Raw genomic sequence first — 26,571 nt, 5'->3', positions numbered from 1 at the left:
AGGTCCAACTCTGGAGGAGAGGACAGACAAGAAGGTCTGATCCTGTAGGAGTTTGCTGGTGACTACCAACGCTACCAGTACAGCCTTGGATTATACAGCCCAAAGAGATGAGTGATGGACTGGGGAAGCTCTAAATACGTACATATTTTAGGATTGCTGCAAGAATCTGCTTAACTAGTGGATAAGACTATAACCAACAGTCTTGGGTGGACAGAAAAAGACCCTCTTAAACCAAATGCTGACTGTATATAAGGAATTATGAAGTTTGAATCAACTTCTTATTGCAGAAGTTAAGTAAAGTTTGTTTGCAGAAGTAAAGTTTGTTTGCATAAAAGATAACTCCTTGGTGTGGCGAGTGTTCCTTGGAAGACAGAGAGATGAGCTTACTCCCCGACTGTTCAAAGGTGTTCAGTATAAATCCCAGCTTAACATCCTACGGCCTTCCGGATCTTTATCCGGCCCCGACCTGCAACCCAAGATTGAGCGAGAAACTGAACTGTGTGGAAGGAGTGTGAGGAAGAGGAAAACAAGGTATAGATGGAATTGTTCTGTTTGCTGGGACTCGGGTCAGTCAGAGAACTGAACTGGTCAATGAGACCCGGGTTACCCTAGGTTGGTTGTGTGATGTTAGAGTAGGTTTAACGTAGTTAACCAGACGCATGTCAATAACTTTGTGTTCAGTTTAAGGTCATTACTTTGCTGTTAAGGACTTTACATGGCTTAGCTGCATTGCAGATACAACTAGCCTTAGTTACACTCGGAAGACCAGGAATTTCTATCACTTCAAAGTAGAGAGGGATGTGGTAGCCGTGTTAGTCCACTTTTAAAGGTAATCAATAGAAAGAGAATAAAATAAAACATAGAAAAGAAACCAGAACACTGTACTGATGATTCTATGGTGAGAATACTAAAAGGGAACTTTAAAACAATACAGGAACATAAGACCTTTGGTCAGAATTATTAAATATTTTGACCCCCCCACTAGACTGGACTTAACAAAGATCTGGGTTTTCTAGCCAATTATAAATCATACAAATTGTACTGCCTTGTCATCCTCTTATCACCATGCATATCTCCCTGTCACTCATCCACTCGGCCCTCCCTGTCTCTCACCTAAGCCGCCCCACCCTCACCACGATAGACTGTCACTAAAATGCTTTGATGTTTCACTTATATATATATATATATATATATATATAGTCATCTATCAACATTTGCTTATTTCTGATCTGACGAAGAAGGGCTACCTTCGAAAGTTAATCAAAAAATGTATTAAGTTAGTCCAATAAAAAAGGTATCATCATATTTTCTTTTCTCTGTTTTATTTTATTCTATTTCTATTGATTAACTTCGAAGTAGTCAACTGTTTAAACCAGCCTTAACCTGTGCCTTTTCTGTGGCAGGAGCCCCACACGGGAATCAACTGCCAGCAAATCTTTCATTAGAATTAGATCTGACGGATTTCGGGGAAATTATCATTTATTAGACCAGATATTTTTCTCTGCAGTGCTATAGCAGAGCGTTTTACTGCACGGGACTATTTGCAGCACTTATACCTTTGTTCCGTGCCATTTGTCGATGTCCTTTTGGTGATTGTTTGAGATTTTTAGATTTTGTGACCATTGCAAGACACCTGATGCAGGCAGCTTCGCAGAAACACAGACCATGTTGGGTCTGATTAATAAAACACTGAGTTGAAGCCCCCACCCTTGAAGGCTTCTTGTACTTTTTTGATTTGTTGCTCTTTCAGGTGTGTTATGGATTCCCTCTCCTACAGTTTTTTAAAATAAAATATGCTCATACATCACCACTCCACTTCTGCTCTTCGAAATAACAGTCCTGGGAACACCTACGTGCAATCTTGTAGGCACACATGTAAATGCACATGTACATTGGTTATGCAATATTATAAAAGACTGAGGGGAGATATGATAAAATAATAAGTGGAGTGGAATGGGTAGACGTGAAGCGTCTGTTTACTCTTTCCAAAAATACTGGGACTAGGGGGCATGTGATGAAGTTACAAAGTAGTAAATTTAAAATGAATCGGAGAAAATATTTCTTCACTCAACGTGTAATTAAACTCTGGAATTCATTGCCAGAGAATGTGATAAAGGCGGTTAGCTTAGCAGGGTTGAAAAAAAGGTTTGGACAGCTTCCTAAAGAAAAAGTCCATAGACCACTATTAAAATAGACTTGGGGAAAATCCACTGCTTATTTCCGGGATAAGCAGCATAAAATGTTTTGTACTTTTTGGGGATCTTGCCAGGTATTTGTGACCTGGATTGGCCAGTGTTGGAAACAGGATACTGGGCTTGATGGACCTTTGGTCTGTCCCAGTATGGCAATACTTATGCTTTTTTCCACATGTAAAGCTGACTTCACCTGCAGAAAACCCTTTATCAAATCTCCCCCAGCATGCATAGCACTGTTCACAAGAAAGCAGGACGTCCATTATACTATATGAGTAAAAGATAAGAAAGGATTCTACAAAAGCATATCATCACTGTTCACTCTAAGCTGAGCAGCAGTCCTCCACCTACAGTTCTGCCAGTTGGTGGTGCTGTTTCACTATCACATTTTGAATAATAAAGAAACAGGCAAGCTCTGCAGGACTCCAGGGAACCTGCCTGTCTCTAGAGATTGAAAACACAATATTGAAGCACTCCACCCCCCCCTGGCGTTCTGGCAGCAATGCAGTTGGAGGAATCCCACTCAGCTTAGTTAGAGGGAACAATGCATCAGACCCATAGCCTAAGGAGGGAGGGGCAAAGAAACACTGTTGCAAAAGAAAAGACTCTAAACAGAAATTAGTAATATTGTTACTGGTACATTTGTTTTTGTTCTTGCATCATTCCTTATTCAAGCATCAGCTACTGAAACTCATCAACTAGTAAAAATAATTAGGGAATCAAATTCAAAGAGATGCGGCCACTGAACAATTTTCAGTGGTCATATCTGTTTGATATGTGGTCCTAAATTAAAGTTAAAGTTACAACTGCTGTTTGCACAATCTACCTAAACTGTGGCTGTAAATCACCGTTATATGGATCCTCATTCCAGAACAGCCTAGTCACTCCTTTTTGTAAATGGATACATTTTAGATGGACATCAAATTTCCCACCTAAACTGTATCAGTAGTGTGGCTCCTTATATTTAAAATCAGCACTTGTGTGGTCAGCACCTGCTCCTAACTGCATATGCACCTTTGAATATTGACCAGCAGGTCTTTAAGCGTCTCAAGGTTTGTCAGATTTCCAGTCTCTTTATCCCTTCCTTAGTCCTATGTTCCTGCTTTTTTTTTGTTTTTGTTACATTTGTACCCCGTGCTTTCCCACTCATGGCAGGCTCAATGCGGCTTACATGGGGCAATGGAGGGTTAAGTGACTTGCCCAGAGTCACAAGGAGCTGCCTGTGCCTGAAGTGGGAATCGAACTCAGGGCTAGATGCACTAAACCTTAACGACCCTCTAACAACCCTTTAACGAAGGAAATTCCTAACGGTTGCATGCATTAAAGGCCTTTTTCCTACGAAGCAAGCAGCTAACGAAAACGGAATGCAAACGAGAAACTACCATTGAAATGTGGACAATTCGGAATGCACTAACCATACCGACGATTGCAACGAATCATTTACCGTCAGAAATTTTACGTGCGCTCAGACCTGTCGTTAAGGCCTGAGCTGTCATCTCCCCGCTGCCCCCTGCACCATACAAACACAGACCTGATCTCCCTGCAGCTTAAAAATCCCGTCTCTCTCCTTCTCCCACAGCTTTGAAAATTAACACTCTCTGCTATCCCCTGGAGCCAATTTTCCCAGTACTATAAACAAGCTGCAAAGAGGTCTTTTGTTACAAAAGGGGGTTTACACGGGTCATTCTTTTTAGAGTTATCTTCAACTGCACTCTTCTGCTAGATCAGAGAGCTAAAAGGCTTGCAGGTCGCGATCCCCCCCTCGCACGCCCCAGTCTGACGTAAGCAACCTACGTAGGTTGAATACGTTTGTGGCATGCTCGCAGCCAGCATAACGCTTGGCTGCTCTGCGCATGCTTAAGGGGCAAATTAACGACGGGGATTACGAACGTATGATACATTGTACTTTTCAATAACGCACCGAACATTTCTGAGCTGGTTTTTTTTGTGCATTCTTCGTTGTTTCAAATTCGTTAAGCACTTTTACGATTTAGATTTTTGAACGTTTGGTTGATGCATCTAGCCCTCAGTTCCTCAGTTCCCCAGGACCAAAGTCCACCACCCTAACCAGTAGGCCACTCCTCCACTTCCCCTCAAGTCTGTGCAGAACTGGCTTTAAACCACAGATGCCTCTACATACTTACACCACACCCATGCTCAGCACATACAAAAGAACGTAGTTGATGAGGGCATTCAGAACGTTGGCTACAACCCCAGTTAAGACCTGAGGAAAAATGATCCCCTGCAAAACAGAAATGAGATATCTGTGTTACACTCCTACATTCAAACATAATTTACAGTGCAAACTTGAGAAATGCATGTCTAAAGCAGAGAACTGAAAAAGCAGACCTGCCAAGTCTCCCACATTCAGCGGGAGACTCCCACTTTGGCAGGTCATCTCCCGCACTCCCGCAAAAGTGGGAAAGTCTCCCGCTGAGATGATCCTCTGCCGCTGCCGCTTCCGCCGCCGCATCTCTGTGAGCAGCCTCAGCAAAAGAAGAAAATGAAGCGCAGGGCCGCAGCTGCCTTCTGGCATGCGCTGTCGGCTCTGCCATCCTTTGCCCCCACTGACATCAATTTCCTGTTCTGGGGGCAGAGGACCGGCAGACCAACAGTGCATGCCTGAAGGCTGCTGCGGCCCCACGCTTCATTTTGGATGGAAGGGAGAGAGAGAGAAAGAGGACATGCTGGATGGAGGTGAGAGGGGAGAAGATGGATGGAAAGAAAGAAGAGTGGGGATGCTGGATAGAAGAGGGGTACAGAGAGAGATGAATGGAAAGATGGTGGGAGAAAGAGGGGACATGGAAAAGGGCAGGGGAGAGACAAGCTGTTGGGGAGAAGGAAGGGGAGGAAGGGGGAGACCCTGGTTGGTCAGATAGAGAGAGAAACAGGAGAAATACTGGATGAAAGGAGGGAGAGAAAGAGGAAAAATACTAGAAGTAGGGGACAGAAAGAGGGAAGACACTGGATGGAAGAATAGGAGAGAATGAGGGACGATGCTGGATGGAAGGATAGGGAGAGAAAGAGGAGATGGATGGAAGGATGCAGAGAGAAAGAGGTGGGGAGACACTGGAAGGATGGAAAGAGAAAGAGGGAAGATGCTGGATGGAAAGGGGGAGAGGATAGAGTTAGTGAAAGACTGGAGAATAATTGTAAGGGGCATGAGGAGAACAAAAGTGAAGAAAAGATGAAAAGCCATAGATAAAAAGAGGGAAATTAAACAGGGGCGTAGCCAGATATCCAATTTTGGGTGGGCCTGGGCCGAAGATAGGTGGGCAGAAGAACTGTGCCTTGTCCCACAAGTGATTTGGTCTCTCCCTCTCTTGCCTGCATGCCATATGGTCTCCCAAACATCCCCCTCCTCCACATACCTTTTAAATAGCAGATTTTCACCGGCAGCAAGCAGCAACTAATACACACTGCTCATGTTGGCCCCACAGCCTTCCCTCTGATGCAACTTCCTGTTTCCACCTAGGCAGGAATACATCAGAGAGAAGGCTGTCGGGCCGGTGCGAGCAGTATGTATCAATCGCTGCTCACTGCAGGCAAAAATCTGCTATTTACAAGGTATCCAAGAGGGACAGTTGTTGGGAGTTTTCAGCTGATGGGGCTTGGCCCTGCCAGCCACATCATAGGTATGCTGCTACTGGGTGGGCCTGCGCCCACCCAGGCCCACCCTTGGCTACGCCACTGATTCCCACTAACCCAGTTCCCGTACAGCTCTCTGAGTTGAAACACTGCTTTCTCAGAATCTAACCACTAGGCCGGCCGCTTCTCCTCATTTATTACAACTCACTAAGGCACCAGCACAAAGAACAACCTCACATCTGCCTAGAGGCAGGAATGGAGTCAGTACCTGATTCTGTAAGTATCTCGCCTGCAAATGATAAAGAAAAGTCGCCTATGGATAAAAAAGAATAGTAAAAGCTTGTTAATAACATTAGCAGAGCAAACTTTTTCTGCACAGTAGCAGACGCTTCAAATTAGGGAAGATAATCCAGAAATAATTAACATTTTAATGGAAGGCGGCCACAGACACCTCCCTGACTTTCAGGTTAGAACAAGTAATGCAGGGCCTGTTCTCCTCCAAAGCAGCTCTGTCAGGATGATTTTATTCATTTGAGTAGGATGGCTGTCCGAATTTAAAGGGACAGGCCATGGAGATGTCCAGGCAAAAGTTAGGATACAAATATATCCACTCGTACACACACTGAAACTGCAAACTTATCGTAAAGAATACAGCGAGGACTCACAGGGAGAGCAGGAACAAACACCATCACATACATCTGCGTTAACCTGTAACACAAACAAGAAGAGCAAACTCAGTGAGATTACCCAGCAGTTAAAAAGGTCAACTAGATCGCTTTCCTGGCCCTTAGTCATACTGCAGTGAATACATGGTACTCGTTTTAGACTATTTTAGAACCTAAGTGACTTGGGGGTAAGTTATCAATGTGGGCTACCATTAAGATGGGTTATTTTACCACTAACTTGTGCTATTTTAGCACAGGTTGCACTTAAAAATAAGCACATAAGTATTGCCACACCTTCTCTGAGGATGTCGGTTTGGGTATGTTCTCCATCAGGGTAATTTTATAAACTTGTTTTTTTTGTTGGTAAACCCTGTTTTACCCATGGAAAAGAAATTAGCATGTATATACAGTAAGCCAGAAGAATGGCTGCACCTACTTTTACATAACCTGATGATAGACATTTTCAAGGAAGTTGTTTGGGTGGAGTGTGGGTGGAATCGCAAAGTGCACACATATTTTGAAAAGTGACATGTACTTCCCTTGCATACATTTACACCTGCTCCAGCCTTTTTGCTGTCCTAACTTGATCTGGGCACCTATCTGCTTAGTGGACTGAATAGCTCTCCTAACCAGACAAATCCTGGCACCACCTCAACTCCGCCCCAGCACTAACAGCATTTTCTCTGTCCCTTTAAGTTCGGACAGCCATCCTACTCAAATGGATATTTTCTCCCAGTTACTTCTTACAGCTCCAGTACACTTTCTCTTCTTGGTACTGTCCCTTCCCAATCTCTCTCCATCTGAAACCACTGTATACTGCAGGAACACATTGCACTTTCATCATATCAACATCTCTTTTGTCTTCTCCCTTCTTCTCAGCTCTCAACCTTCAACATTTCCTTCCTTCCATTCATCCTTCTCCATTCTATCTGAGTACATCTCACCTTCGTCGCTGTCGTCATGCCTCTCCTACTCTTTGCCGTATTCTCTTGCTCCTTCTCCTGCTCGCTGCTGGGGATATCAATTCCAATCCTGGTCCTCCACATCAGCTCTCATCCTATTCGTGCAGCTCACACCATGATGTCTCCAACCTAATTTCTGTTCCTATCCTCCCCCATTCTTCCCTGCCTTTCTCATTTGCTCTGTGGGATGCCCGCTCTGTCTGCAACAAATTTTCCTATATCCACAACCTCTTTATCTCTCATACTCTCCATCTGCTTGCCCTGAGACTTGGCTTTGACCTGAAGACTCTGCTTCAGCCGTGGCCCTGTGTCACAAAGATAACCTTTTCTCCAATACTCCTCGCCCGGTTGGCCACTGAGGTGGTGTCAGGCTGCTACTTTCACCCTCCTGTAGATTTCAACCTCTTCTTTCACCTCAGTCTCACTGCTTTTCTTCCTTCGAAGTCCACTTCATCTGTCTATTCACTCATCTGCCTCTCCAAGTAGCAGTCATTTATCAACCCCCTGATAAGTCCCTTTCTTCCTTTCTCACTGGCTTTGACGCCTGACTTTCCTTCTTTCTTTCTTGAACCTTCATCTCCTTCCCACATTATTGGGGATTTTAACACTCATGCTAATGATCCCTCTGACTCTTATGCTTCTCAGTTTCATGCTTTAACATCCTCTTTCAATGTTCAACTGTGCTCTACTACCTCCACTCATCAGAATGGCCACTGTCTTGACCTTATCTTCTTCTCCAACTGCTCACTCTCCAGTTTCTGCACCTCAGCTCTTCCCCTCTCTGACCATCATCTGATAACTTTCACACTTAAACACCCTCTCCCCCACCAGTCCCATCCAATCTCAACCAATACATTTAGGAATCTTCAGGCTATTGATTATTCTACTCTGTCCTCCAGTGTTTCAAATCTCTTCTCAACCACTATGTTATCCAAGTCTGTCAATGAGGATGTCTCTTCCTATAATAATACTCTCTCCTCTGCTCTGGATACTCTTGCTCCTCCCATTCCCCATTCTGGAAGGCATACCAAACCCCAGCCTTGGCTGACCTCTAGAATCTGCTACCTACATTCCTGTGACCACTCTGCCAAACGCCTTTGACTGAAATCCCGTGCCCATGCTGACTTCATACATTTCAAATTCTTGCTGACCTCCTTCCAGTCTGCTCTTTCACATGCCAAACAGGACTACTACATCAAGTTGACAAATCCTCAACGTCTCTCTGCCACACTGAACTCTCCTCAAAGTGCCTTCACCTCCAACCCCCCCCCCCCCCTTCACTTTCTCTGGCTGAGTAATTTTATGATAAGGTTCACAAGATTAAACTTGAATTCTCAACCAAGTCACCTCCACCTCTCCTTCCCTCTGTCAATTCTCTCAACCCTCCTTCAACCCCTGCCTCCTTTTCTTCCTTTTCTGAAATCACTGAAGAAACTGCACATTTTCTTTCCACCTCAAAACTAACCACCTGTTCCTCTGATCCTATTCCCACCCATCTACTTAGCACTATCTCTCCTATTGTCATCCCTTTTATCTGTCATATCCTAAATCTTTCACTTTCCACTGCGACAGTTCCTGATGCCTTCAAACATGCTGTAGTCACATCACTCCTCAAAAAACCTTCATTGAACCCTACCTGTCCTTCCAACTATCACCCCATCTCCCTCCTCCCTTTCCTATCCAAGATACTTGAATGTGCTGTTCACCACCATTGTCTTGACTTTCTTTCATCTGAAGCTATTCTTGATCCACTTCAGTTTGGCTTTCGTCCTCTTCATTCAACTCAAACAGCACTTTCTAAAGTCTCCAATGACTTGGTTCCTGGTCAGATCCAAAGGTCTCTATTTTATCCTCATCCTCATATTGAAGGTGTCCTCTGAGGCACCGAGCATCAAGAATATCCCGGACTTCATATTCCCCCTGGGAGGCTGATACAGCAGGATTAACAAGTGAGATGGGCAAGGAACCCCCTCTCAGAACCACTGGTTTGAGTAAAGACACATGGAATGTGTTGTGTAACTGTAGAGTAGGTGGTAATTTAAGTTGATAGCAGACAGGGTTAACTTGTATCAAAATGGGATAAGGTCCCACAAATCATGGCGCAAAGCAAGGAGAAGGGTCTTCAGTTGAAGATTGCGAGTAGACAACCACACCATGTCACCCGGCTGAAAGCGGGGCTCCAATCTCCAATGCTTATCGGCTTGACATTTCATGCAAGTGGAGTTTAACTGAAGTGCCTTCTGGACCAAAGACCAGATGGACTGGAGAGAGGTCATGGCCTTGGCAGCTGCTGGAACATCTGAATTAGTCTTCAAAGGAAATGGTATACGGGGATGTCTTCCATACACTATGTAAAATGGGGAGGCGCCTGTAGCCGAGCTCATTCGACAGTTATGGGCAAACTCTGCCCAAGGAAGGAACTGACTCCAGTTATCCTGATGATCAGTAACATACATCCTCAGAAATTGCTTCACGCATTGATTGATGTGTTCCGTTTGACCATTGGACTGTGGGTGATATCCAGAGGACTACTACTACTACTACTATTTAGCATTTCTATAGCGCTACAAGGCATACGCAGCGCTGCAGTTTAGCTTCACATCAAGGGCCCGATTCAATGCTCGCCAAAACTTAGAAACAAACTGCACTCCATGGTCAGATGTGATTGATTCCGGTAGGCCGTGGAGACGAAAAACAGACGTGATAAACAATTGTGACAACTTCACAGCTGAAGGAAAATTAGACATGGGTACAAAGTGTGCCATTTTGGAGAACCGGTCCACTACAACCCATATGACTGTGTGTCCTTCCGATTCAGGAAGATCCGTAATAAAATCCATGGCAATATGGCTCCATGGTTTCTTAGGCACAGGTACTGGCAGTAAAAGACCCTGGGGTCTTTGACGATCGGGCTTTTGCTGAGTGCACTCCGGACAAGCGGCCACAAACTCTTGCACATCACAGTCGAGTGTAGGCCACCAATACTTCTGTGCGATGAACCACTTAGTTCCCAGGATACCAGGATGTCCGGCTATTCGAGAGATATGCCCCATCAAAGATTCTTTCCCTCAATCGAGGTGGCACAAAAGTCATACCCGTGGGTACCACAAGCATCATAGCGGGAATAATAGCGGCAGCTTCAATGACATGTTGCAAGGGCTGCTCTTCGAGGTCAGACTCCTTGATAGAGCATCTTCCTTGGTGTTCTTCTCTGCCGGACGGTAAGTCAACGTGAAATTAAAGCGGGAGAAAAATAATGGCCAAAGGGCTCGTTGAGGATTCAATCTCTTCGCTTCACGCAAGTAAATCAAGTTCTTGTGATCTGTGAATACGATGAAAGGTTCCTGCACCCCTTCCAGAAGGTGTCGCCGTTCCTCAAGGGCCAGTTTGATGGCCAAGAGTTTCTGGTCACCTATGACATAATTCTTCTCTGTGGGTGTATATTTCTTAGAGAAGAAGGTACAGGGGAGAAGTTTCCCACTAGGGTGGATTTGTGACAAAATGGCCCCTGTGCCAACCAACGACGCATCCAATTCCACAAAAAATTTCCTGATGAGTTAGGATGTCATAACACTGGCACCTCGACAAAAGCCCGTTTAAGTTTCTTAAATGCTTTAACAGTCTCTGGAGACCAGTTACAGGCATCAGCATTCTTCTTGGTCAAGGCAGAGGAGCAGTCAGTGACGAGTAATTGTGAATGAACTGCCTATAATAATTGGCAAATCCCAGGAAGCGTTGTAGAGCCTTACGCCCGGTGGGCTGCTGCCACTGCAGGATTGCGGTCAACTTGCTGGGATCCATGCGTAGTCCTTGGTTCAAAATAATGTATCCCAGGACAGGCAGCTCGGACCGATGAAATTCACATTTTTCCAATTTTGCATATAATTGGTTCTCTCTCATCCGTTGCAAGACAGTCCTCACAAGTTCATAATGATCTTCCTCTGATCTAGAGAAAATAAGGATATCATCTAGATAAACCATTACGAACTTATATAGGAGGTCTCTGAAGATGTCATTCATGAAGGACTGGAAGACCTCAGGGGCATTAGCTAGGCCAAAGGGCATCATCAAATATTCGTAGTGCCCATCGCGGGTATTGAATGCGGTCTTCCATTCATCACCCTCTCAGATCCGAACGAGGTTGTATGCCCCTCTGAGATCTAGTTTGGTGAATATCTGGGCTCCTTGAAGATGGTTGAACATCTCCAAAATCAGTGGTAAAGGATACTTGTCCTTCTGGGTGATAGCATTGAGCCCTCTATAGTCAATACATGGGCGCAGCCCATCATCTTTCTTCTCCACAAAGAGAAAACCAGCACCCGCTGGCAATTTTGAGGGACGAATAAACCCTTGAGCAAGATTGTTTTGTATATACTGGGTCATGGCTTCAGTTTCAGGACGAGATAGAGGGTACACTCGGCCACGAGGGGGTTCAGATCCCGGTAACAGTTCGATGGTGCAATCATATGGATGATGAGGAGGTCAAGTTTCTGCTCGTTGTTTAGAAAAAACATCTTTGAAGGGTGTATACCTGGCTGGTAACATTAAGTTTGCTTTGGCCAGCGGAAGCAACGCTGGTACCGGAGAGACCTTGTCCAGACAGGCTTTAGGTAATCCTAGAATAATAGACTCACTAGCAGATGGAAGTACGTAAAAGGAGATAATTTCCTTATGTAGGACCCCAACCCGCATCATCATAGGCATGGTCGTGGCGCGTAAAACTCCTTGAACCAGTCCCGATGCCGCTGAGACGGAGATGGGATGAGGCAACCCTTCGGTAGGAATTTGATGACTCCGCACCAGATCCTCGCTGATGAAGTTGCCCCCTGCACCAGAGTCGACTAAAGCTTCAAGACAAGGGGTTCCCTTGACTGCCAACAAAACTGAAACCATTCTCTATCTCTATCTCACCCTCCCTGTCTCATCAGCTTGTAAACTTGGGGCCATCTTTGACTCCTCTCTCTCCTTCTCTGCACATATTCAACAGACTGCTAAAACCTGTCATTTCTTTCTCTGCAATATCACCAAAATTTGTCCTTTCTTTTCTGAGCACACTACCAGAATCCTTATCCACACTCTTATCACCTCTCGCTTAGACTATTGCAACTTGCTTCTCACAGGTCTCCCACTAAGCCATGGATCCTGAAGCCCCGCCAGCAGAAGTCTTCATCTAGCGCTGCTCTTCACTCTGCCGCACGACCTGAGGGGAAAAGCAGCCACTTGGCAGGCAATGCGGCAGAGTGAAGAGCAGCATTGAAGGAAGACCTCTTCTGCCGGTGGGGCCTGGGGGGACCCCCACCAGCCAAACCAGAGGCCCTGGCCCAAAGCTCTGCTGTGTCTGCTCCTCCCCAGCCTCCAAGGGCTGTCCATGGCCGGAGTTTTCTCTCTCCTTCTCCTGCTGGGATGTGATCACCCAGGAAAGAGAGAGAGACCCGGGCGCCAGGCCCCTTTTGGAGGCTGGGCCCAGGGAATTTTGCCCCCCCCCCCCCCTCGCTCCCTCTTTCAGCGGACATGGTCAAATAGGAAAGACCTTATGTGATAAATAAGTAAAAATGTAACTAAAAACAATGGAAATACACTGCTAGAGTGGCTATTCTGAAAATATTTGTGAAATGCACTATTTAAAATCAACAAAACTCTGGTTAATATATCAAGTCCCATTTCCCTTTCCCCTTAATGGCATTTTCTGTGTATACTTCCCATGATCTTGTAGGCCACATAAAATTGAAAGGTGGCCTGCATTTGGCCCATGGCACAGGTTGTCCACTCCTGCTACAGACTCCAGCAGCAGTGCGAACTGTCTGTCTGAGCAACTTCAGAACTAAATTTGTACTCTGACCTGGCCACAGTTGGGTCCTGTCTGAAGAGAAGCAGGATGGATTCGGTGTTGATGAAGAAAGCCCAGCAGGGGAAGCAGAAGAGGAGCAGGATCAGGATCCCCCGCTGCAGAATGATCCCCACACGCTTCAGGTTCTTACCGCCATATGTCTGGGTGAGAGGACAAAGGAAGGTCAGGGTCACATGGAGCTGGGGCTCAGGATGTCTGGACTCTTCTAATATCTGCATCTCATACATGAACTACTACTGAAGAAGCATGGAAAAAGCAAAAGGTCACACACTCTACAGTAATGTTTATTTTACTTTGAACAAGGTGTTTTGCAGACTCCCCAGTGAACGGACTTTCTCCACACACCCCTATTTCACCTAACCTTATGCCAGGCTTTTCATTCACTTCTGGAAAATTCTTTTCAAAGGTGTCAAAAGGAGAGTCAATGTGGAAAAGAGCATCATGTCCTACCTGTGATATAAGTGTGTCACATGCCGATGCAAGGCCAGCTCCCACAGATATGCCAGTGATATTTATCACCTGGAACACACACAGATCAACAGGTGAACATGGAGAATAACACGGGAAGAAGCAGACAAACGGTTAGAAGAATACAGGATCAGGGGAACTGTGATGCTGAGAATTCAAAGTGATTTTTGGTGCACCAGCTCTATATTGATGTTTTTGGTTTTGAGCATGGGAGGTCTCCTGGCATGTTTCTCCAGGGGAATCCTTGGAGGGATGCTGTAGTAAAGCCACCACATTTTTCTCGGTTCTTCTTATTGTGATTGTTTATTTGAGGTTTAGAGATGGCACATATAGGAGTCAACAGAAATATGAAAAGCATCTTCATAAAAAAAAAAAAAAAAAGCATTTATGCTCCCACCTTAGATCTTTCCTTCCCTCATTCTCAGTCCAGCCCTGCATGGAACTGGCTCATCTCTGCACACCAGCATGCCCTGATCACTCCTGTGCCATCTTGGCAACCTCCACTACCTCTCGCTGCTAGTGATGGAGCCAGCAAGGGAAGAGACCTTCTCTTCCAGTCCCTGGCAAGTAGCGGACCTGGAGAAGCCCTGGCTGTTCTTTAAACTAGAAAAACTGATAAACCAACCCCTAGATCAGGATAAAATTATAAAGACAGCTGTGCTCGCCATGAACCCTATTGTATGTGACTTCCAGTCCTGCTCTCCTGGAGACACAAGCATAGCAACATCCGAAAGGGTGGAGCAGCTCTGGGGCTCAGTTTCTACTAACTCATTATCATCTTTTGGAGTTGCTAGCTCCCAGGAGCTCCTACATGTTCTTACTCAGATGTTCAGCTGCCTATATCTTAAGTCCTTCCAGTCCACTGAGTTAGTTTCTGCTTCTCTGTTGCACGGACAAGCCTTTCCTAATATGGCATGCAGAAAATTTGGACTCATCAGTTGATCACCAGCTCTTCCATACCCCTTCTAATTTCTGCATTGTATCCTCAGCTCTGTTTACAATGAAACTCAGCCTTGACCTGGTTCAAACCTGACTGAGTTAAGTACATAAGTATTGCCATATTGGGACAGACTGAAGGTCCATCAAGCCCAGCATCCTGTTTCCAACAGTGGCCAATCCAGGTCACAAGTACCTGGCAAGATCCCAAAACAGTACAATACATTCTATACTGCTTATTCTGGAAATAAGCAGTGGACTTTCCCCAAGTTCTTTCTGTACGTTCTGAATTCACTGATTTTATTTTTCTTTATGTTCTGAATTTTGTAGCCATTATTTCAGATTTGGAGGAATTTATTTTTATTTATTAGGATTTATTTACCGCCTTTTTGAAGGAATTCACTCAAGGCGGTGTACAGTAAGAATAGATCAAACATGAGCAATAGACAATTACAGCAGTAAAAATATTCAAAAACAATACAAAGTATGGCATGGTATACTATTTACAATGTCAACACAATACGTAATAGAACATTATAATTGATAGCGAAGGGTAAAGCAAAGATGTAACATATAGAAGGGTAAGCAAGTAGGAAGAGTTAGAAAGTAAGGTGACTGATTTAAAGAAAGTTGCACATAAGGTCAGAGAAATGGTTAAATATTATCTCAGCTAGGGTAGGAGTGGATAAACATGTCCTGCTGCAGTATATGCAGCCTCAGCCATTACTTGTGTGTGTGTAAGTGAGACTAATGAGTTAGTTACTTCCTCCAGTAAAGGCCTGGTTGAAGAGCCAAGCTTCTGAATATTCTCTGAACTCAGAAACACCAAACTTAAATGTATTGCACTGTTTTGGGATCTTGTCAGGAACTTGTAACCTGGATTGGCCACTGTTGGAAACAGGATACTGGGCTTGATGGACCTTCAATCTGTCCCAGTATGGCAACACCTATGCACATGGTGTAGTTGGTGTGAATCTTCAAACACCTTGTGGAGTGTGCGGACACTCATATCTGACTTAGATGACAGAGATCTGAACCAGGGGTTACCCAGGCCAAATGACAGAGATCTGAACCAGGGGTTAGGTTATCCAGGCCAAATGACAACCTGTCTTTATTCAGTTCTGATTTTCCGGACTCATGATTCAGATAGGATTCAAATGTAATTCAAAGTGGTTTACCCATCCTTATCCAGACACGTCTTTTTGCACACACACAAAAAAATTATTGAGTTCTCCGTGAAACAGTGTATAATCCATTACTGATTTGTGGCTATCAACTCTGACTGGTAGAGAAGTTACCAGTGTCATACCAAGGGTGGAGCTGTGGGAGAAGTCCACCCCGAGTGCAAGGAATAAGGGGATGCAAACAAACCATCATTCCTTTAATAGTTGTATTCCTCCCTCTCTCTCTCTCTCTCAAAACCCTCTCCCACGGTATGGCAGCTTCCCCCTTTCTCAAACCTCTTCCCGCGATCTACCTTTAAACATGGCTTTCTCACATAAACTGCCTGCACTGTTCCCAGAGCCTTCCCTTTGCCGTGTCCTGTCCTCTCTGATGTCACTTCCTGTTTCCACAGGGGTTGAATGTGATAAAGAGAAGGCTCCAGGAATGGCCCAGCCAGTGTTATGTGAATTGCAAATGCTGCCTGCCACCTCTACAGGGAAGAAAGCCATGTTTAAAGGTAGACCAGGGGGAGGTTTGTGGGAAGAGCTGCCGGACCACGGGGGGGGGGGGGGGGGGGGGGGGGGAGGAGGTTGAAAAAGGGAGGAGATGGCATGACGGGGGTGTTAAAAATGATCTGCTCCAGCCGTCAAATACTCTAGATACGCCACTGGAAGTTACACTTAGGATACAGTCAAACAGTCTACCCTGAAAAGGACCAGAATGGAAACGTAAACTTTCAGAGTGGCAGACCACAGTAAATAGAAAATCTCCTTTCCCGGACCACAACATGGTACCAGTTAGTAATCTTACATGGCTAGGATTCCTTATGCCTCATCATTTCACCTTTTCTAAGTCTGAGGGGCGGGGGAAAAAAAAGAGGTACACACAGCAACTGCTAGCGTGACAGCATCCAGCTCCACTTTCCCAAGATGACCGCAGAATATGGTACCCACAATACTGATCATGAAGACCATCAGCTGTGACACAAACTAGAAAAATGAAAAAGACATGTTAAAAAGCATTAACACAAAATCAGAAAGAAGCAAAGCATGGCTGAAAACTACCCAAACATATTCGGCAAGGATACCACTGAATGATCAGACACAGCAAACAACACTTCAGAACAGGCCTGGATTTAAGCATTGACAACACAGACAAGTGTCTAGGGTGTAAAGTCTGAATGCAGCAAATACCAAGGCCAAAGATGAAGCTCTGTTTCTCTCTGGGTTCCCTGCCCCCCAACCCCTTTCTTGCATCTGCTGTCTAGTCTTGCTTATGGACTCCAGACTCTGAAAGCTGGCCTTGCTTTGGAGATAACTTTAGAAAGGCTGGTTTCACACATGGAAAAAGTCTGTTCTAAAATAATGTACCAGACAGAAGTATAAAAAGTATGCATAGACAGTGATCCTGCCCATACTTTTAAATGTTTTTAGTGAGCGGCCACCTCACCAAAAAACATCACCTGGGTCTTCAACTGTCATAATGTTTTCTTCAGTGCAAACTGATTGGGCCCTGCTACCTCTTGACTGGCAATCAGTTGACCTTGTTTCTCGCAATTTTTTCAAAACATATTCTACACTTACTCTCTTCCACCTTTTTTCTGGAAACTCTTGCACCAGTCTATGAGAACCACATAACCTTTCTCCAGATACTAATTTTTAATAAAGATCAGATCCTCGTGACTGAAAACAAAGGTAACTTGCGAACTACTTCAATGAAAAAATTGTAAACCTATTTCCTTATTACTTATTTGTTGAACCTAAGAAATTACAAGAGTTTGTGGAGTTGAAAGAACAGATGAAGAACCCTCTGCAGCAACTTCCTTTAGTTACCACTGTACCGGCTGCAATTACCGATTAACCTTCCTCCCTCAGAAAATGTGAATTGTAAGATTAACCATTTTGAGTTTTTCTTATTTTCTTTGAGATTGTTTTCCTGATCTTGGATCTCCCAATTGTGGACAATTATATAATATATATTGATGAGAGAAAATGTTTTCTTTTTCCTTTATATTCATTTCTGTTTTTCCTTACATTTATGTTATAAATGTGAATGTAATTAAGTAAAATGATAAATAAAAATTTTAAAAAAAATTGCAAACCTATGCAACACGCTACCTCAGAACAACACTGACATTGAAAACTTCCTTAATGAATTGGACCCAACCATTGGAGAATACCCAGCAGATCGGACCTGGTTAAACTTCGCCCTCCTTACCATCGAAACAGTTACCCAGGCGATTAGTAGGTTTTCCAACACTCACTGTAAACTAGATACCTGTCCCAGCTACCTAATGAAATCCGCCCCTGACCGCTTCCTAGCAAACCTCACATCCCACCTAAATTATATGCTTCAGCAAGGCCTCTTCCCTAAGGAAAATGGCAATATCCTACTCACCCCAATACCAAAAGATACCAAGAAAAAAACAAAGAAAATCATTAACTACCGTCCAGTAGCATCTATCCTGTTGGTGGTCAAACTGATGGAAAGCATGGTAACCAAACAACTTACAGATTACATAAACAAATTCTCAATATTACACAAATCACAGTCAGGCTTTCGCTCCCTCCACAGCCCGGAAACAGTATTACACACTCTTCTAGCCAAATTCAAGCAGGAAATAGCAACAGGCAAAAACATCCTTCTCCTCCAATTCGACATGTCTAGTGCATTTGACATGGTAAACCATAACATATTAATAAGATTACTAGATAAGTTCGGGATTGGTGGAAACATACTTAACTGGATCAAGGGCTTCCTAACCACAAGAACATATCAAGTAAAATCAAATCCAAACATATCATCACCGTGGAAAGCAGACTGTGGAGTACCGCAAGGATCACCGCTATCACCAATCCTATTCAACTTAATGATGACCCCACTTGCCAAGTCCTTATCCAACCATGGCCTTAAGCCTTTCATATATGCAGACGATGTCACAATATACATTCCTTACAAAACCAAACTGACAGAAATCACCAACGAAATTAAGCTCGGCCTTAACATCATGGATTCATGGGCAAATGCATTTCAACTAAAACTCAATAAAGAAAAAACTCATTGTCTCATCCTCTCATCCCAACACAGCGAAGCCATCCCCACAAGTATCAACACCCCAAATCACACCCTTCCTATCTCAGACAGCTTGAAAATCCTCGGCGTTACAATGGACAGTAACTTAACACTAGAGAGCCAAGTGGCATCCACAACAAAGAAAATGTTCCACTCAATGTGGAAACTCAAACGCGTGAAGCAATTATTCCCGAGGGAAACATTTTGCAACCTGATACAATCAATGGTACTAAGCCACTAAGATTACTGCAATGGAATTTATGCAGGATGTAAAGAACAAACCTTAAAGAAACTTCAGACTGCTCAAAACACGGCAGCTAGGCTTATATTTGGTAAAATGCGATTTGATAGCGCAAAACCCCGCCGTGAAAAACTACACTGGCTCCCAATCAAAGAATGCATCGCCTTCAAAATCTGCACCCTGGTTCACAAAATCATCTACGGAGAAGCCCCAAGTTACATGACAGACTTGATCGACTTACCAATTAGAAATACATCCGAATCAACACGATCTTATCTAAATCTGCACTACCCAAGCTGCAAAGGACTTAAATACAAAACAACTTACGCATCCAGTTTTTCCTACATAAGCACACAACTGTGGAACGCATTACCAAAAGCCTTGAAAACGACGTACGACCACCTAAACTTCCGGAAATCACTAAAAACCAACTGTTTAAAAAGGCATACCCTACTGATCCAACTTAAACGCCTAATCTCTGCAACACAACCAAACTAAAGCACGTAATGGACATAACACAACTCTTCCGTTCTCCGATTCCCTAATGTGGTTGTGCTACATGAACTTGATCTTACCACAACATCACCCTGTATTTGTTCACACTGAAACCTGCAAAGGCCTCTCCAGTACTATGTAAGCCACATTGAGCCTACAAATAGGTGTGAAAAAAAATATTTAAAGCAAAATGCTGTCTGCATTTACCATGCTACGGTAGGTGGTGGGGACTTGCCTGAAGCATGGGTTTGGAAAGATGAATAAACACATCCAACATCAATTGTCCTTACACAATTGTGAGACAGTGTATTATTTGCACTGAGACAGTGTATTGCACAGTGCTAACTTCCACCATACACAGGCCAGAAAATCAAACTGTAGGGACCTTTTACCAAACAGCAGTAAAAAGTGAACTTAGCACAATCTTACACAGATCTTTCCCTTGCACTAAGGCCATTTATACCGCTGGGGTAAAATGGCCAAATTTCCTATTTTTTTGTATTAATGACCACGTGCTAATTCTTTCATTAGTGCAAGGCCATTAAAACGGATTAACGTGTGAGCCCTTACCACCACCCATTTCTTAGGTGGTAAGGACTCAAGTGCTAATCACACACTAATCAATTAGTGCACAGAAATGTAACTAATTAGCATAAAACACACCCACTCTCTGCTTAACACACCCCTTAAGGCCCAAAAAAATGTATTTCTTAGCACGTGGATAGTGTGTGCGCATCCCAAAATTACCAGGGGATGCCATGTTTACACTCACCTCAGCTTTGTAAAAGGGCCTCTGTGCTTCTGTGAGCCGTGGGGTTTGGAAACACAACTAGAGCATTAAGGAGAGGGAAATTCACTCTCTTTGGAGAAGTGCTGACTGCCACGTGATGATTACCAAAAGTTGTAACCTAGTCTATTCAGTTCTATTAACGTTTGGCAATTAGATGTGACAATAAGAACATAAACCCCCTAATTCTATACAAGGCACCAAAAATTGTGGTCGCAAATTTGGGCATCATCCGCACCTAAATTTTACATGTGTCCCGAAAAAGGAGGCAGGGAAATAGGAGGGTCATGGGCAGTTCGGGACAGAGCTACGACAACGCTAACAGCGGCGGCGCACGAACCAGCTACGGCCCAGGAGTCACCCCCCCCCCCAAAAAAAAAATAGTGCCCGTTTCATTGCTCTGAGAAACGGGCCTTCTTTCCTAGTGTTTTAATTACCCCTCTCCAGACCTCCAGGGGACCTGTGCCCACGGAGATGAAGAGTGGGTTTCAGAAGGCTCATTTTAAGTCTGTTACCCAGGACCTCGGCTTTCTGACTCCTTGTGTCTGAGTGTATCTTAGGGCATCTATTCTCCCACATAATGCACTAAAGAGCAGGTGCCTTCTTACTTATGGGAACACTATTTGTGTAGGGGTGTTCAGAGAAACAGATAGGCAATCAAGGAATGTAGGCACAGACGAGGAGAGTAAGTGTTAGAAATAATCTTTATTCTCACCAATTGGAACTTCAATCTGGCACACTCATCAGTCAGATTCTCAGGTGGACCGACCGTAGTTCTGCCCTCTGGGTAGAGTTGGGGAAAATTCCAAACTCCGCCTAGATTTGCAGACCTTAAGTAGCATCTGCTGGCCATTCAATTCAATGGGCACACAATTTTTTTCATATGTGAATCATACTTTCTGACAGTTTGCTTAACCGCAGATCGGATGCCCACCTTCCCCCTCCTTTCTGATATTTCTTAATAACTGTCATTTCCTGAAGTGTAAACATCTTTCCTAATATACAGAGATCAGTATTCATATCTCATGAACCAGGACGCCATCTTTACAAAAGCAGACTCCATCTTATGAACCTCACTTCTTACTATTTTAGCCATTAATTCCTCCATCTTGGCCCTTACACTGTATTTGAATAAAGAAGTTTCACATATAAATTTAGGCAGGGGCATTTGTACCCAGTTTTCGTTGGTGCAAATGGATGCACCTAAATTTACACGCAACCCCTGGGACATAAGCACTATTAATGATTATAGAATAGTGCTTATATGTTTTTTCGGCGCCAATTTTTGAGGCACAATTTATAGAAGTCATCCCAAAATGTACCACACTGATTCAGACGAAAAGTCCACTAAGCCTACTATCCTGCCTACACTTGTTGCCAATTCAGGTCACAAGTACCCAGCAGGGTCCCAAGGAGTTGATCATACCCAGAGATATGTGGTGGCTTTCCAAGCCTACATGGGTAAGAGAAAGGGAAAGGGGATGGGACTTGATATACCCCTTTCTGTGGTTACAATCAAAGTGGTTTACGCATTAGATACAGGTTCTTATTTTGTTCCTGGGATAATAGATGGTTCAGTGCCTTGCCCAGAGTCACAAGGAGCCACAATGGGAATCAAATCTGATTCCCCTGGTTTTTAGGCCATTGCACTGACCATTTGGCTACTCCCCACTCCATAGCTAATAAATCTTTTCCTCCAGGAACTTCTCTTAATTCTTTTAAACCCCAGGTACACTAATTCCACTGACCATGTCTTCTAGTAACAAATTTCACATTGTACATTGACTCCCCACATTCCATAAATAGTGCCTAAGGTTTGGCATGTCATTACAGAATAGGGTCAGTTCTGCGCATAACTTAATTGATGCTAAATTGGCACTTAATTAGAGATAAGTATCGATAATTGACATTAACAAGCAGTAATTGGCACAAATTAGCAGCTGCGCATGTAACTAACTTACGCCCCTATTCTGTAAACTGAGCACCTAACTTCTCTTGTGCACAACTCCAAAGGGGTGTGGTCAAGGGATGAAAATGGGCAGGTCATGGGCATTCCCAGGATTTCAGCGCAGAGTTATAGAACACTTCATTATCCATGCCTAACCACAACAGTCAACTTCTCAAAATGATTGAAGGTGCTGACAAGGGCAAAACCAGAAAATTTTTACAAGGGGTGCGTCTCTTCCCCCCATGCCACCCCCACCAATTCCCCCCCCCCCCCCCCCCCGGTACCTTAAAATCCTGTCTGCTGCAGTCTTCACCTGGGCACAAGGAGCGCTGTAGAAGGAGCAAAAATCTGGAGCCCCGCCCCGAGCCATGCTGTAGAGGTAAGCACAGGAGGGGGAGGGGAGAGAATCTGGATGAAGGCTAAGGAGTGGGGTATGAGACAAAATGGGGAGAGGCTGAGGAGGGAAGTATGAGAGAATCAAGATGAAGGTTGGGGAGTGGGCATGAGAAACTGGGGGAGAGGCTGAGAAGGGGGGCATGAGGGAATCTGGATGTGGAAGGGGGAATGAGAAAATGGGGGAGAGGCTGGGGAGAGGGAGAATATTGGGTGGTATTCAGCAATCAGTGGCGTATTTAAACAAGGTGCGCCAGAAGTGGAGTATACACCCCCTGACAGACACAGCCCCTACCCCCACCTTAAAATTCTGTGTGCTGCAGTCAAAGAGGTTAGCTGAAGTCTTCATTCCGGAGCAGCAGCGGTACTCATAGGCTGCCCGCGGCCTGCACTGGGACTTCCTTCCTGAATAGTCCTGCCCCTCTGGTAACTCATTGAATTCAACATCAATCAGCATGATTTTCATGACTTACAATATGAGGTTCATGAAGAACTTGCTCTGTCAAAGTGGGGCGGGAATCTGGATGCCTTCCTTTAATGCCAAGAACGTTTTATTGAGAAATACAACATTACAGCATCATTTGGACTCAACAAAATTAATTGGTCTGCCTCTTGACAGTAGTGATGTCATCAGTTGATGGACGATTTTTGGTTTCAAAAAGAGTTCATGATTTGTGTGCATGTTCTAGCAATTATGGTGTTTTCAAGTGAGCAACAGCCTTCTTTTGAGTATTGTGAGTTTTGGTCTAAGTTGTTTGGGGTGAATAATTTCTACCATTCTTTTTTCTTGTGTGTTCTCAGCTACTTTGAAATTTAATAATTACATTTTTTTTGGAAGATGACCTTTCACAGGTACAGATCCCTTTGACAGGCCTTTTATTGCCAAAATGCTGGCACTGGGGATTAATTTTTAGCACATTAAAATTTAGATAACTTGCACTTCAATTCTAACACTTACTAAGTGGTAAATGATTATATTGCCAATAATTTTGATAACATATTTTGATGTACACAAATGGAGTGACAGTATGATATAATTTAAATATTTAAAGTGAATGATTGTGAAAGTGGAGGACATTTGATGTAAGGTTATATTTTGACAGTTTTTCACTAGCACCTTGATATTTTTTCTTCTATCTACGACAGGATCACAAGTCTGAAGCTTCCTGGGTGACCCTGGAGATATTTTTAAATAATGGCATTATATTAGCCACCCTCCAATTCTCAGGTACAGCAACTGATTTTAATGATAGATCACAGATTACCAGCAACAGGTCAGCAATTATATTTGTTTAATTCTTTCAGAACTCTCAAGTGCTTGCCATCCAGTCCTGGTGATTTGTTTCTCTTTAGTTTGCCAGTTTGTTCAATTACATCTTCCAGGTTTACTTAATGTGCTTTGGTTTCCCTGGCTCACAGGGCCAGCTCTATTACTAGGCAAAACCAGGTATTCACCTAGGGTGCTAGAATTTTTATGGGGGGAGGGGAAATCAGGAAAAAAAATTGAGTGCAGCAGCATGACTAGGACTGCAAACCCCACTAGCTGAAGAGAGAACCAAGCAGACCAAGCAGCATAGTGAGAACCTGTGCCACAGCGCCCTATGGCTCTTCCTCCTCCTCCTCCTCCTCCTCCTTAAGGCTAGCACAATAAGCAAGTTCAAAACACATGGTCATGGAGCCAGCACTTCAGATGATCATCTCATGCATTACAAGGAGGAGAAAGAAAAGTGATGGGGAACCACTACACAGCTGAAACTATTTTAAGTAAGCAAGCCAGGGTTGGCCCATAGGCATGGGGTGGGGGGAGGTCGAACATTTGCCTAGGGTACCCAGTACCCTTACCCTGGTTCTACTGAACCATTGCCATAAAAAAAGGTGTTTCCAGCACAAATACCTCCACAACATCCTCCTCAGTAAGGAGCAAAGAATTGCTTTTCTGTTATGGCCCTATCCTCTCTGAATACCTCTTTTACCCCTTGGTCATCTAACCGACCAACCAACTTGCACATGTTTAAAAGTCCATATCTTTCACATTTCTTTTCTTCAGCACAGGATGCAGCAGGTGACTATGGGTCCATATCTTGCAGAGTTCCTTTGCCCTGTGGGAGCAATATCGGGAGCCAGCGTATATATATAAGTCCAAGGGTCCATAAATACCTGTCCCTCTCTCTCTTAGGCTCTTTATAGGCTCACAAGAAGGACTACATCAGGAAGATTCTGTGAATATGACAGTTTATTTGTAGTACTGCATCATAAACAAAGCATGAAGCATGTTCCTATTAGTCATTCCGTTACAAATCTTATCACTAATGTTTTAGATACACAAATCTAAAGTGTCAAATATTCTCCAATAAATATAACTAGTACCAACTTAGTCTGATCTCACACTTCACAGAGCAATAAACATATTCCCAACTATCCTCCCCAACACTGAAAGAATTATAACAGCCTTATGACCTTTAATTCCAGGAATGACCAACTCAAAGTCTTGTCTCACAAACAATGAGGCACTATTTATTCTTCCGGCTCAAGTCCCCTCCTGGAGATGAGCAGAGACAAGTGGTAAATAATCAGGAAAAGACACTTTTTCAGTAAAATCTGAAAGCCACCAGAGTGTCACAGGGGTGGCAGCTCAGATTTTACATGGCCTCTAATGTCCTGGGCGAATGCCTGTAGGAAAAGCAATGGCAACGTGCCAAAGGCAAGACAAAATCACAGACTAGCAAAATGTCTAATGCCAGAAGCATGAAGTATTGCTCTCTGAAGAGCAATTAGCAGATTTCAGCCATCTATGCCATTTGTCCACACTCTTTAAACAGTTTTTTTTTCCCGTTGGTTGCATCAAAATTCCTTGATGCTGGCAGGACTGAGCTGGGCAGGCACCCAAACGTGGGTGCTTAGGTACAGTATTTTCAGCTTGGAGGAACTAGATATCATAGAAGAATGCCATGTTTTGTCTTTCATGACCAGGTCCCAGACAACAAGCCTTAGACCAGCTGAAACCAGTACACCCCAGGAAAGTAAACATACTATCCCTGACCTTTCACACGCTACTGCATGGCAGAAACTGTTATATGACAATTCAACAGTGCTTAGTAATAGAAGCCACACACAAATATTTGGCTAGGTGGTGCCTTACGACCCAGCAGGTGATTACGGATCCACATGTCTTTTCTCCAGCATGGAATGCAGCAAGTGATGGGTCCATAACTTTCAGCCATCTTTTCTCCAGCACAGGATGCAGCAGATGGCTATTGTGACAGTGTCCATATCTTTCATTGTTTTGGCCACTTAAATATGGAGATCCACAGGACATGGTTCTCTCTCCATTGCTTTTCAGCATCTACTTGAAACCACTGTGTAGCATTACTAAAGGATATATTCTGAAAAACCGATGTTCAACGGTTTGTTTGTTTATTTATTTGTTTAAGGTCTCTTTTACTAAACCGGGCTAGCAATTGCCAGCACGGAAAATGAGAGGAAGCCCATTCAGTTCCTATGGACTTCATCTCATTTGCCGCACGGCACTCGCTAGCGCAGCTTTGTAAAAGAAGCACAGAGTCATTTATTATTCACTTACAACCTCAGTGGAATACAATAAAAGCATTCATATTTATAAAACAAACACAACAAGCATAAAACAAAATATGCATACTGCGTTGGGTCAGCGGCAGTCCCGAGAGAGCTAGACGTAAGCCCGCTGCCCTGTAAAAGGGCCCCTTAACTAGCTATGTTTGTGCCTGCTCCTTATACCCAGAAATTCAGTGCTGGAGCCCAGACATGCCGACATTGAATGTCTGGGTATAACACAG

General features: G+C 43.9%; 1 protein-coding gene across 1 annotated transcript in view; it reads right to left on the bottom strand.

The window, feature by feature from the left end:
• LOC115456715 (multidrug and toxin extrusion protein 1-like) overlaps window positions 1-26,571 on the bottom strand; it is an 80,646-nt gene that overhangs the window by 40,897 nt on the left and 13,178 nt on the right. Inside the window, exons 2-6 of the mRNA XM_030185970.1 lie at window positions 13,706-13,774; window positions 13,247-13,395; window positions 6,446-6,488; window positions 6,049-6,093; window positions 4,337-4,434 (exon numbers count right to left, since the gene is read on the bottom strand). Of these exons, the coding sequence (XP_030041830.1) occupies window positions 4,337-4,434; window positions 6,049-6,093; window positions 6,446-6,488; window positions 13,247-13,395; window positions 13,706-13,774 (404 nt within the window). The remainder of the gene's footprint in view (window positions 1-4,336; window positions 4,435-6,048; window positions 6,094-6,445; window positions 6,489-13,246; window positions 13,396-13,705; window positions 13,775-26,571) is intronic.

This window comes from Microcaecilia unicolor, chromosome 13 (genome assembly GCF_901765095.1).
Source record: "Microcaecilia unicolor chromosome 13, aMicUni1.1, whole genome shotgun sequence".
NCBI lineage: Eukaryota > Metazoa > Chordata > Amphibia > Gymnophiona > Siphonopidae > Microcaecilia > Microcaecilia unicolor.
Note: the sequence above shows the minus strand (reverse complement) of the source record. Positions and strands in the feature narration are given on the sequence as shown.